Source organism: Octopus bimaculoides, chromosome 6 (assembly GCF_001194135.2).
Source record: "Octopus bimaculoides isolate UCB-OBI-ISO-001 chromosome 6, ASM119413v2, whole genome shotgun sequence".
Taxonomy (NCBI): Eukaryota; Metazoa; Mollusca; class Cephalopoda; order Octopoda; family Octopodidae; genus Octopus; species Octopus bimaculoides.
The window spans coordinates 89,320,569-89,335,675 of NC_068986.1; the positions used below are offsets into that span (position 1 = coordinate 89,320,569).

Sequence of the window (15,107 nt, forward strand, 5' to 3'; positions counted from 1 at the left end):
ATATATATATATATATATATATATATATATAGTAGGACCTGCATGTGAAACCCACAGACTCAGTAACGTCTTGGATATTCTTCTGAAATCCATCCTAAAACACATATAGAGCTACATACGAGACAACCTGGACGTGCTAAATCATCTACCAAAATCGACAAATGAACATAATTTGTGTTGCCTTCGCCGTTATCAACCTATACACTAATAGACCCCGTAACTACGGAATGACGGGAATCAAATACTGGCTAGACACACCACAAATATGAACAAACGACACGAATTGAAAATTACTTCATCACTGGTAGGCTAAAATTCATCCTCCAAAACAACTGCTTTACATTCATGGTTCAGCAGGGTCACATTGGCCTGGAACTGCAATGGGAACGAAAGTAATCCCTACGTATACCAATTTAGTCATCGGATTTTATGAACTAAGGATCTACATCCAATCTCTTCTTCTCTTTGGAGATATATTCCATCCACAATTCAAAAATAATTGGAAGAGATACCTAGATGATTGCTTTAACTTATGGGAGGAAAACCAGGATACACTCACAAGATTCAACAATATACTGAACTACATAAACAACAACAACAACCAATTTACAGTGGAATTTAACACTTAGGAACTTGCCTTCCTGGATATTTCAATCACCAACAAGGATGGGAAAACAGAAACAGAATATTCTATGAACCCATGGACTCCAAACAGCATCTTCTATTCACGTCATGCCATCCTAAACACACCAAACTGAACATTTCGTTTAACCTGGCAAAACGAATTTGTACAATAGTGTCAAACCCTTTAAATTATGAATAAAGACTGGAAGAAATTATAAACATACTCATCCAAAGAGCATTCCCACTACGCTTAATCACCCATGGAATAGACAGGGCGAAACATACTAATATCCAGGAACTAAGGAAAATGAAAATCAAAACAAAGAAAAATATTTGACCATATGGGTTAACCTTCAATCTTAGAAACACTGAAATTTTTTACCTCATCCACAAAACCTCCTAATTCTACTTGAAGATGAAAGTCTGAAAACGCTTCGGGAAACATACCAAATCAACAAATGCAAAAGGCAAAACACCCAAACAAATCTCCACTTGAAAAAAAAACATGTGGGAAAATACCCAACTCAACTGTGACAATATATTGAAGAACAAATTGCGGCATCAGCTTATACCTAATGGAAAGACCAACATTCAAATTTAAAGATGGATAGACCCTTAAAGTAAAAGGAAACTCCACCTGTAACTCCGCAAACCTAATTTACGCAATAACATGCGGTGGAATCCAACAAAACACAAAGGACAGACGGGCGTTTCATTACGCAAAAGAATAACGATACCACGCCAACAGATCCGAGAGGACAAGGAAGATTCCCCTGAGAAGTCACATTGCAAACTGCGCGGGGATGATCTTGCCCAATTTTAAAAATGCGCGAACTCTTTCACCCAACAACAGAGAATATGCAACGAAAACCAATTCATCTATAAATATAAACTACAAATATCGAAACACCCACCGTTAATCAAGAATTAAGAACATGTCACACACATCACAATAACACACACATACAGCATTATAACACACACACAGCCAAAACATTCCTATTAAACCAAACACACACCACAATAACACCCACGCACCAGAAATTTCAGAACGTTTCCCCCCAAAAAAAACACATATACCCCCCACATACACTACCAAAAAATGTTTAAATACATACACGCGTACACACGCCAGAATATATATATATATACACCACTAAAAGCATACACACACTCTACATAAAACAAACATACACACCAAACCTTTTAACAAATTTAAAACTATAACTAAATATCTAAACACTCACCATGAATCAACAAATAAGGATGTGCCACACACACGCTCGCACACAAACACACACACTCACACACACACACAAAACGTCCCCACCACGATAAGACACACACAGAATTTCTCCAAAATCAAAAACACACACAAAGGCGCAGGAGTGGTTGTGTGGTAAGTAGCTTGCTTACCAACTACATGGTTCCGGGTTCAGTCTCACTGCGTGGCACCTTGTGCAAGTGTCTTCTATTATAGCCTCGGGACGACCAAAGCCTTGTGAGTGGATTTGGTAGACGGAAACTGAAAGAAGCCCGTCGTATATATATGTATATATATATATATATGTATGTGTGTTTGTGTATCTGTGTTTGTCCCCCCGCCATCGCTTGACATCCGATGGTGGTGTGTTTACGTCCCCGTAACATAGCGGTTCGGCAAAAGAGACCGATAGAATAAGTACTAGGCTTACAAAGAATAAGTCCTGGGGTCGATTTGCTCGATTAAAGGCGGTGCTCCAGCACGGCCGCAGTCAAATGACTGAAACAAGTAAAAGAGTAAAAGAGTAAAAGAGTATACCAACCACATTATTTCCAAAAAGCAAAAACAACACACATACACTCACTCAGACAAAACAACACACACACACATACATGCAGCTGGTCCGAATTACTGACTGCATCCCGTCAATAGAAATAAGAGGAAAAGTAAAATAATTTCACAGTAAAGCCAAAACACACACACTCACACACACACACACACACACACACATGCACTCACACACAAAAACTAAAACAAATGGCAAATAATCCCACCTTAATTCTTTGAATAACCATCTATGAAATACACTTAACCATTTTCTCTCTATAGAAAAAGTAAAAAAATAATGCTTTTGACAATTTATTCCAAACACACACAACACACACACACACACACACACACACACACACACACACACACACACACACACACACACACACACACACACACACACTCACACAGCTGCCGAAACTATGAATAAGAGACTTCACAATTAATTCAAATGACTTCCTGAAACTAGGAACATTAAACCCCACATGAAACCTACATAGACAAAGCATCTATAAGAAAATGACTAGAGCATATGGCGTAGTGGTTAAGAACGCGGGTTATTAACCCCAAGATTCCGAGTTCGATTCCAGGTAGTGACCTGAATAATAATAATAATAATAATAATAACAACATCGAAAAAATCTTAGGAATGGGAACCCAGGTTCGAAATTTCCCCCAAGGCAGCTGATGAAGGCTGGAGGGTATATCAGCCGAAACGTTGTGTTAGCAATTAAAAAGATGAGGACAAATATCCGTCAATTGTAGATAATGTAATTAAAATTTGATTTGGGTACAGACACTCACACCCCACAATTTTTTGTTTGTTTTTTCTCTGACTCGCCAAAAGATTCTTTCTAATATTTCTAATATTTGATAAGATGGATACATAGTAACTGGTTATAAGTATGATTTTTTATTTGAATTGGAATCAACAAGGAGTACGGTTGGACAGTTATTTTTTAATCGCTACAATTGTTTCGACGCAACGTAGTTCTCGAAGAATACAGGTTCTTGATTATGCAACTGTTTGTTTGCATAATAAGATTTAGTTGTTTCATTATCGTAAATAGAATTTAAATAAGTAAAAACATAAATTTATTGTATAGACACAAAATTCAAGACATTCATAATCAGAAAAAAAGATACTCATTTACCGCTCTCATTACCCGTCGCTCCCATGAAAGTTATCTTCAATGACACAGAATATATTAATGATCACCATCGAATTTCACATTTTGTGGCACATTTGTTATGTCGCTGTTTTCATTATTTGATTCATTTGTCTCATTTTATTCTTTTCAAAAATTTCATGTCCGCTGTATCCTTTTCTAATATAATAGAGATAAGAATATTTAAAAACATTATTGAACATTACCCTATTCCTAAGTTGAGAACTTTTGGCATAATGAGCATAATTTTTTTTATTATTTTCTAAAATTACGCAGGTATAATTTAAACACTAATTTGAAACTCATTCTTCATTATATTCAATCACTTTGGGCCTCAAATTTTCTAATGCGTCACCACTGTCAAGGTTTACAGATTTATATTTTCTTCATTGAGATCTTTTATTTTAGTGTAATTAAAATAAAAGTATGATAAACAAATGAAGGAAACTATACTGTTTAATATTTGCATTTATGCGTTATTCTATCTTTCTACAATTTATGCTTTTCCGTAACGTTTTTTACATAGCACATCATATTGAAATACATTTCGATATGATGGGCTACAACCATTTTATAGGAAACAGGCCGTACCTTTATTTTATTTACTTTTTTTTGGTGCAAGATTGAATCAGTAAAAGTAGTCGCGAGAAACTAAATTCTATCAATATGAATATTATTAAATCAAATTGTCATTGTTTATAATTCACATTTTATTTATTAGAATCATTACTAAACTACGTAGACAATATTCTGGGCTTTTTCTTTTAGATATTAATTTTAAAAGAAACTTTTTTTTAATCTTGCAAACGAAATGTGCTAGTATGTTTTTAAATTTTATCTTCACTACCAGAGAGACAAGTAACCCTGTTTTCATTGCGCGTCATTATATATATATATATATATATATATATATAAAGATAAAATTAAATAGAGAGATACAATAATTTATTTATATCAGAATATAACATAACATAAACAATTATTAAAACATCAAAAAGCCAACAATTTGCTTCGACTTATACACAATTTTATATATATATAAACAATTCCTTTATATATAAGTCTCATTAGAGCCAGAGTTTAAAGATACACAAAATTCCATGTGAAAGGACAGCTGGATTGTAAAAAAAATTGATTCAAATGTCTATGTATTATGAACGTGAGCGTTAACTATTCAATTACTTATCAATTACAATTAAAAAAGAACAAAAAAATTTTAACGGACAAAATTATTAAGTAAGTGTAATCTACTACTATCGAAATATATTTCTATAGATCTCAAATGATATTAATCCAAACTCTTTTGTGTCTACAAGAATCTTTTGCTTTTATAACATACGACAATAATATATATATATATGTGTATATGGTTCAGTATCAGGGTCTTGCTTTATCTAGAACTGTAATAAAACGTGTAAAAATATATAAATGATAATTATATCTTTAATATATAATTCTTCAATTTCTTTAAAGTTATTGATATAAAAAATATTGTTTAAAGTAACTCATAGGAATGTTCTATAATTATAGTTTCTCGGATAGACAATTCCGTAATAAATATGAAGATAAACTTATATGGCTGTAAACATTATAACCTAAATACCCCATAGATATAGAGTTCGACTAAAAGGCAGTGTTCCAGCATAGCCACAGTCAAAATAACTGAAACAAAAAAGGAATAAAAGTATATATATACTTATATATATATATACTTACATATATATATGTATATATATATATATATATATATATATATATATATATATATATATATATATATATATATTACCGAGTACTATAAACTGGTACTTAATTTGTCAATCTTAGTGAGATTTAAGCTCTATACACTAGTAATGGAAAATCTTACCTGGTATATTGTATATTCATGATCGTATTTCTGAAATGCCTTTCCTCTCGCTATTATATCCCAGACGTCTCATGCTATATATCACGTGTGCTGATGAGAAGAGATACCATTGCCAAGACCACATCGTCAAAATATATCGCGAAAAATGCAGAAGTAAGATTGTCTTTATATTATTTTATTCATGCTTCAGCCAACGTAATTTCAAGCTAAAATTTCATACTACAGTAGCCTTGATTTTACTTTGAATAATTTAGTGAACCAATTATAAATGTTTATTGTTTTACCTTCGTCTCTTAATCCTTTATGCAGTAGTACGGGTGGTTTCGTTATATTTTGTAGACTAGACTTTGAGATGTGCACCAGATATCGTTTGTTTTTTTTTTCTATTGCTAAACAATGCAAAAACCAGTAAAAGGTTTGACTAAATAAAAATGTGCCCAAAGTAATCAGGCGCAGGAGTGGCTGTGTGGTAAGTAGCTTGCTTACCAACTATGGATGCACATTCAGAATAATCAAGCACGCAAAAAAGTTGATGCTCAGAGATTTTGTGTATTGTTTGAGAGATCAGGCTGTAGCAATAATAGTTTATATTCAGATATTTCTGCGAGAAATAAATTCAGCAATAACCAGACTTGTACTATGTCAGCATAGATTTCAGTGATGTCGTTCATAGATTCTTATGACTCACCATAAACAGCATAGAATAGGTTGACACATTATATCCTACTGTTTTACGCTAAGGCACCACCGAGTTTCTATATTTAGACACACAGTTCAGTGGATGAAAAATTTCTTATGACCAAGGTGTACGCATATGCTGACGACATTTTAAGGACTAACTGGAAATGAAGACAAATTGATAATTTTTGCCAACCATCTACATAGTGCTTGTATGCAGTTTCGAATGGAAATCTGCGCTGGTAAAGAACAACAAAACAGTGCAGCAGTTCGGCCAAAACACGGATACAATCATCACTGTTCACGGATAAAAACCTCAAACCGTGTATAATCCGCAGAAATAACGAGTGCACAAACCCAACTCAAGATATATGGAGACAGAAAAAACATCACTATGTAGAACAAGAACAGCCTTTTAATTGCATTAACAAATTTTATACTACTGGTAAGTGCATATTAAACCACGTTCGAATCTGATACTGCAAAATAATTCTTATGTGACATTTATGGTCATTATCATTAGTGAGTTTTATGAGTTGTATGTGAATCCCAAAGTTGGTTGGCACCAGGTTTGCGGAATATGACGTCATTCATAAATCTTTCTGTTGCACCTCTGTAAATAGGATCAATATCGATAGATGGATATATGAACTCTGAATCTCAGCTACCTACAATGCATCCAGTAATGTTGAATGTATGGCAGTAGATTCTAACGCAGCATAGGAGCTGCATTGAATGCTTTTGAAGATAACTGGGTACATTGAGATTAGTTAGTATGTGTTGAATAAATGATATATGATAGTAATGATAGTGGTAATATCACTACAAACAAATTTCAATGAGAATTTAGACCGTTTGTAATAATTGTGGTAGTATATCATAGTAATGATGATATCAATGTTGCTGCAAACGGATCAAGTTAAGAGTCGAACATCAGGATCAGATTTATTTTTATGATTCTTCTTAAATGCATACATTATACGAATGGTGTTAGAATGACTGGCGTTACTGGAAAATAATTTTCGTACGAAGCTACCAAAGTATCACAAGCAATCAGTGACTCTCTCGAAGCTAAGATATTTCAGAAAGATCATGACGACATATATAAATGGGCTGGAGAAAATCACATGCAATCTAATGCAAGAAAATTACAAGGCCTTTGCTAACAGACAACTTGTTCTAACAGTCCACATCAAAAATATTTGGACCAAAAGAAGTGACAATTCCAGAGTCAAACACTGCGTGATTTGGAGATTGATATGTTGCTTCGTTTCATGTACATATCCGCAAGACGGTGACAATGCGCAGGCGAATTACCAGATGGATTCTAAGAACTTTTTGGTCAAGGGAACAAGAAACTATGCTGTTCCTATGGAGGACAACCCCTTACTGTCAAATTAATAGCGGAACTTGTGTCATTTCAGCGGTGCTACACCAAGAATATTGCATCACTGAAACAATTGAACTACTTGAAGTGATAGAAAGAATTACCACTCTACTCTACTCTACTCACTGGAGCAATGATTGGAGAGATATACATTGATATACACACGGAAGATCCTAGAGAGGCTGACAACGAACATGGACTCCGTGTGAATTACACTGGTCTGCGAGTAGGACGAAATTGCACTTTCCCAGAAGCACCAACCTTCTAGTGTATGGTAAGAACGAGGTGCTGTAATAGCTGGGTTTTTAAAGCTCACAATTATTTGATATCTTGCCGAAATCCCAATGAATGTACATAGAGTGGAGGTAGATGTTATCAAGAAACACCTTCATCTTCAGCTATAGAAGATCCCAGATGAGACTACATGACGGAATGAACTCAAAAGCTAGTAGCACTACCAAACGCCCCTTTTCCTCAAATGCCCTACACAAGAGAATGTCAGTTGAACAGGTGATGATTATGGTGGTTCCCCCAGCATGACTACAGCCTTTGCGGGCGCGATAATGAAAGAATAATAGAATGTGTTGCATATTCTCTACCATGCCAATTTTGCGTCAGTTACTTTGCACCAGCAGTGTAATTTCGGTTTATATTATGGATGTTTTAATTTCTTCAACTATCTTGTTCTCTATGGTAAGAATATTTAAGAATTAAGAATCTATGTATGTAATTTGCAGCACCACTGGAAGCAGCTGACTGCCAAGGAGTATACAGTTCAACTTGCTATCCTGGCATAAGAGACTACCCGGTAACATATCCAGATACGAACATCTGCCCGTTCGTATATATGTTTGCTACTCTGTTTCTATTATTACTATATCTTATATTAAAAGTTTTATTTGTTTACATAAATCAAAAGCCGAGTCAGGTAGTTTTGCATTTAGTTTCACTGCTCAGTACATTTGAAAATGCGCTCGTATATACACAGGAATGTGTGGTTGTATATATTTGGAAAGCATGTGCTCGTCATTTACTATTTGACAACCGCTGTAGTTTTGTTTACATCCCCGTGACTTAGCGGCTCTTGAAAGAAAGGCTAACAGAATACCTACCAGATTTAAATGAAGTAATGTGATGCATATTTTAGTATATTACTGATGTCAGACGTAGAGTAATAAACTAAGGCAATACAGCGATATCATTGGAATGCGGTATCTCAATAGTATACTGCATCTGCTCGGTACTAAATGTCTTTTTTACTACAGGCACAATGCCTGAAATTTTGGGGAAGTGGGCTAGCTGATACCATCGAACCCAGTGAGTAACTGATGCTTTATTTTATCAACCACCGAAAAGGTGAGAGGTGAAGTTGACCTCGGAGACATTTGAACTCAGAACGTAAAGATGGACCAAGTGCTGCTAAGCATTTTGCCCAGCGTGCAATCGACTTTGAATTCAACGCACGTTTAGTAGTTATTAAACTCATTTGTACACAAATGCAGGGCTAGGCAACAGATTGCCAAGTGATAACTCCTGCTCCTAGCTACGAATAATTTCGTAAATACCAGATGTATGAACGGATAGTTACACATCGCACAATATAAATAATGATTATATTGCTAAATATTTTAAACTGGAACATCTTCACTCCGAAAATTCGAAATTGTATGTGAAATTTATGATTGTTTGTTTTTTGTTTTCTTTTGTTTCTATTTTTAATTTGGAAGTAATGTTTACTGACATATTTTCCTCATCCAGGCGCCTTGTCGTTTTTAAAACATGTGCTGACAAATACGCAGACAAACATTGTTTCCAGTCCTTTCAAAACGCCTATAAAGTTTATTGCCCTGGTAAGATCATATTAATAATTTAGAATTGCTGACAGAAACATAGTGTCTGCGAACAATAATGGACTAGGTTAAAATATGGAAATGAGCAGTATTATAATAAGATTTTTCCTTAATTCTAAATGAGGTATCTCAACGAATTGTCAAACACAAAATCACAAACTTTCATGCAGAAAGTATCTTTGTCATAAAAATACGCAACATAGTTTACAATTCATAACACTGATTAAGACTAGACTTGAATAGATTAATTTATGTTTTGTGATTAGATATTTCCTTAAATTTACAATTCCTAAGAATTTTAAGTATGACAAAAATAATATATCAAATTTGTATGCTTTCAGAGAAAGACAGCTGCACAGATTTATTCAAAGTATATTGTCCGGAAGCCGAAGAACAGTATCCCATACGTGAAGATGATATTAATCTTTGCAAGTAGATATACTATTATTATTATACATAATATTTGCATGTTAATATATTTACTTATACAGTGGTACTATCAACTATTACTATTTGTTACATTGGTAAGGCAGCGAGCAAGCAGAATCGTTACCACGCCGGACAAAAGACTCAGCGGCATTTCGTTCGTCCCTAAATTCTGAGCTCAAATTCAGCGGAGGTCGACTTTGCATTTAATCCTTTCAGGATTGATCAATTAACTATAACTATCAGTTGCACACTAGAGTTGATATAATCGACTTACCTCTCCCCCCAAAATTGCCGGTCTTGTGCCAAACTTTGAAGCCAATTGTTGGATTGATGCAGACCTAGAAATGCCTGCTTAGAGTGCACTAGATGCAATAAGAAACAGTAATTTATTAGTGATAACTGCATCAATCTAAGAATAAGGTGCGTCGAGGACAATATAACTTGAAAGAACACTTGGAATTTTAATAATTATATAGATAATTCCTACTATAGCACAAGTCCTTAAATATAAAATTAGGAGTGAATTTTTTTTTAACTATTTGCGTTAGCTTTTAAATATATGCTTTAAAATGCTTTAACAACTCATAATAATATTAGTTCATCTTGAAAAACGTATTATTCTTATTGTTTCAAAGTATGATTAGGTATGTTTTACTGTCTTTGTTTTGTTTTGTTTTTTTTTTTGTCTTTTGGGGTTTTTTTTTCTTACAATTAGCATTAAAACATAATTTTCAATCAAATTTCCCCTGGAAATTCACATGTTTTAAAAAATCTTACACTTCATTATCAGAGATCCACTGGGTTAGGAATCAGATTGTAAAATATATGCATATTAGACCCTCTGGTACATAGTTTGTTACCTCTAATGCAATTGAATCACACTACGTCCATGAACAAAAATATTGCCAAATATATTTGTTTTCATTTTTGTTATTTTATAATTGTTCCCTTTTTGTATACCCCAGTCGCTTGCTTACATATGAAACATGTGCAATTCATAAGAAGCATAACTGCACAAATCACTTCTACTTGACGTCTCTCGCTTTGTGTGAAGGTACGATATTTTTAATATAGTTTAAATGGCTGTGCCAACGCTGTAAATTCCAAACAGAAATAGCATTCGTTAAGTGACGTTTACAATCAATATAAATAAATGTTTGGAAAGAAATATTGGCCTGTAACAGTGTTAGTATGCAACTCTCACTTCTTGATGGAGTCATAAGAGCGGCTGCATATAGTGTGTGCTAAGTTTTCTGGTCACTACCACTTCTAAATTTACTAAAGCCTGTTTGTTCTTCTTCTGTGATGTTATATTTCTCAGTTCTTAATTTTTGCAAGTTCATTCTGAGTGCTACCATGCCTGTAAGACTGATGTTACTGACAGTAAAATTATTCAGATATAGTTAGTGTTCCTGCGTTATAGAATACGATACAAGTAACTGCAATATTAAGGTATCCCAGGTAGATGAATGGAAGAAATACCTTCCATCAGTGACGACCCAACTCATAACCTCACTAATTCCATGACCACTTTTTCTTGTTAAACCTGGGGCTAGTGGATATATAAAAACAGATTTCAGCAGTAGAAAGATTACAAATGCATAAATGGAGTACCGTAAATTCCCAATATAGCTAGCTTGTTGGGTATACCTTCAGTTTGCTGGCTATATCGTTTTGCAATGTTCCTAATTGAAGCGGCCGGGCATTATCCGTTCGAAATAGGAAACATTCAATGAGGATTTGGAACAGTGTTTTCAGCCTTTTTAGGAGAGAGATAGACAGCCAGACATACAGACAGAAACACAGAGAGAGAGATTTCTTTATTAGCCATGCAGAGCCCAACACAGAGGGATACAATACAATTTAGAATTTTTCTTTTTCAAAATCGATCAAAAGGGATCGAAAAACATTTTGGGACGTGTACACTAGGAAATAACAAAAATGTCGTTTTTAACAATTAGAGTTCCCAAAAGGGGGAGTGAATATAACATTGAATAGGTTTATCTGTACAAAGAAAAACCTACGTAAAAGAGCCACGGTAACCTCGGAAACGAAAACAAAACCATAACATGAAAGCAAAGTATTCCTTCTCTCTTTGTATTATAGGATCATGCTGAGTGTGTTTCCATCATTCATGCGTACCATCTTTGCCACATTCACCTACATTTTGTTAACATTTTCATTAAAGAAAACCTCCCTCGCTATTCTCACCTTCCCTTTCAAGTGATGAGAGGTTGGCCAGAGAGGAAAGTGTTTGTCGCTAAACCTTTCAAACGAGTCCTCCATAACATTCTTTTATCATAGTCACCAATACTATGAAAACTGCCTTTCCTTCCCGGTTAAAGGAAAGTGGCGAGGCAATATTGACGATAGACTCGGCTGACAACTGATTTCCTCCCACGCGTGACAGCAGCCATTCCACATAGTCTCACAGGTCTAAAATGGTTGGACATTGCACGAGTGCAGGCAGAACGGTTTCGTCGCTCTGGCCGCATCTCGGTTTCTTGAAACGTGGTTGTAGAGCTTATCTTGAATGGCCAATGCTTCCCGATAGTACTTCCAGGCCAGGGAATTCTGGAAATTGTCCATAAGTCCTAAAGTCCTAGCCCGAAAGTGTTCCTGAAGAGGCGGGTCAAGTATTCCCCGGCGACGCCCAGGGTCTCCCCCAAAACGTCGTTGCACCTCCCCTCCACTAAAACTCTATAGAACTCTTTCGTGGAATTGAAGTCGCACAAGTGTGATCCCAGCAGAGCTGCTGGAAAGCATGGCGACACTCGCGGTTCCACTTACCCAGCCTCGGTCTCAGTTTGATCCATGATTGCAGTTCGGTCAATAAGACGAGCTGCAGGAAGACGCGTCTCACAAAAGGCGACCACACCTGTTCACCGTCGTCTATGAAATGCTGGAGATGTCGCGCATCATCAACCACAGCATGCCCAGCCCACCATTTAGCGGATGTTGGCAGCAAATAGATCACCTGACCATCGGAAAGCTTCCCTTACACAGAAAGCGGAAGACAATGCATTCCAGATTCGTGATTGTAGGATCGGATCAAGGCACGACGGTCAGACGGTTGTAGATAACGGATGCGATGTACGCATTCGCCACCTCAACCCGAACTTTTAGAGATAGCCTCCTCTCGGCCCACTACCGTGTGAGAGTGGCCACCCTACACGTTATCTCATCCCAGTTCTTCTCCATGTATGTATGTATGTATAAGCATCTATATATGTTCTAGTACGCTTTTGAATCTAACATTGTCATATTAAGTATATATTTTGAGTGACTGCTCTGTGAGGGAAAGATTTAAAAACAGTGTCTGACATGACATGTACTGTATCACGCTATCCTTGAAATTAAATATTAAATAGGGTTTATAAGAGAAATCTGTTCAAGCTTCGGGAACTGAAACTTTTTACTATTGATTGGTTAATAATTTTTATTTAAAAACATAATTCGAATATTCTTGAAAAGTATTAGGAGAATGATAGCGTTATAAACACCTACATACAAAATTCTTTTCCAAACCGATTTTGTATAGAGGCAATACCCTACACAAAGAAAACATAATCAAAAAGAACATGATATGCACCATTCATCCACAACATAATGTTTATGTTATATATCTGCATAGCATTGTAAACTAATAAGAGAATATAAATACTCACAGAAGACCTAAAACTATCATTAGAATTACCGACATTTTCAAATACACGTAACACCAAAATCAAGATAATGTGCAATCTTTTAATAATTATTAATTTTATTTTTATTCTACTGTTAATACTACATTAGCAGCTCAACAATTTTTTGTGCACAACATCACAGGGTTTAATAACGTTAATGCCTTTCTCAACCACTATATTGTGGATGACGACAGATAATTTTGAAACATATTTGAATTAGATACTTAGATTTATGGTGTATCATGTAATACTTTGTCTTTATGTTATGGCTTAATCCTAAATTATCAAATTTGTAGGATTTGAAGTACGAAGTGACTGCGAAAATAGATACTTGCCTCAATGCACTCAAATCTTGAAGCACTACCCATTGAAAAGTCCAGATCCGCACAGCTGCGCGTATGTATTCATATATTTACAACTACTATTACTTCTACAATTAATACATATTATATTTAAATCAGTGGTTGTAACGTTAAAAAGGTCGCTGATCGGCGACGTGATTTCGGTTATAATTCCATTGCAATCGACTGATGTCTTGAATATCTGAAGCCGAAACTTTTCGGAAGACCGTTGTAGCGTATTTTTATGTGCGCGTATGCATGTGTGGTTGTGATTGTATATATATATATATGGAAGTGTATGTCTCTTACTACTTGACAGCTACACTAAGTTTGTTTACACTCCGTAATTTAGATGCTCATTAAAACAAAGACTAACAGAATACCTACCTGCTTTAAATGAGGTAACAGTACTGATATGATCAATGAGCCTACTCAAAGCTAATACCTCAAATATGGATTCGCTCCAATGACTGAAACCAGTAATAGAGTAATACAGTGAACAATACAACGACATCGTTAACAACTAAGTCCTATTTCTTCCATTGACACAGAACTAGAAATAATTACCTGGAGCGCAGTATTTCAATAGGGTACTGTATCCGATTTGTAATGAATATATCGACCTCAAAATGGAGTAAACCAACCACATTCAGAATTCAACACAAGTTTAGCAAAATATTAAATATAGTTGTATCCGGTGGAAATTCCACAGTTATTTTGAAAATTATGTGTAATTTTCTGAGTCATTAAATCCTTGAGATGATGTAAAACTCCATACAAGTAGTAACAAAGGTGTAATCTCAAGATACATCTGAATGATTTTATATTCTTTCATCTACTTTCTGAGTTGTCTGTTATTTTTCACTTTGTCTTAAAAAAGTAAACAGTATTAACTATTAAGCAAAATCAAAGATATTATCTATAATCTTATTTTGCTTCAACACATTGGTAAAATTCTAACAAATGTTAATAAGACCTTTAAAAAAAATTTTAAAAAACCTCAGCAATCTTTAACTTACCAATCTTTAACTAACACTTTTCATTCACTGTTCCCTTCAGCAAATACATTCTTTCTCTCTTATTTTCTCTACCCCTTTCTCCGTTTACTTCTTTCTTCTGTGCTAAATATTCTCTTCCATACTCTCTTTCTCTACCTCTCCCTTCAACAATTTAACCACATACCTTAATAACAAACCTTTCCTCCTAGGTCTCGCTGCTAACCCCCCCCCCTTTCCCTGTCTCTCTCTCTCCCTTTCCTCAATA

At 35.0% G+C, this 15,107-nt stretch overlaps 1 protein-coding gene across 1 annotated transcript in view; it reads left to right on the plus strand.

The window, feature by feature from the left end:
- Positions 1 to 15,107, plus strand: part of LOC128248050 (uncharacterized) — a 56,380-nt gene that overhangs the window by 33,538 nt on the left and 7,735 nt on the right. The window contains exons 16-21 of the mRNA XM_052968442.1: positions 5,538 to 5,626; positions 8,276 to 8,375; positions 9,297 to 9,388; positions 9,730 to 9,820; positions 10,783 to 10,871; positions 13,800 to 13,899. Of these exons, the coding sequence (XP_052824402.1) occupies positions 5,538 to 5,626; positions 8,276 to 8,375; positions 9,297 to 9,388; positions 9,730 to 9,820; positions 10,783 to 10,871; positions 13,800 to 13,899 (561 nt within the window). The remainder of the gene's footprint in view (positions 1 to 5,537; positions 5,627 to 8,275; positions 8,376 to 9,296; positions 9,389 to 9,729; positions 9,821 to 10,782; positions 10,872 to 13,799; positions 13,900 to 15,107) is intronic.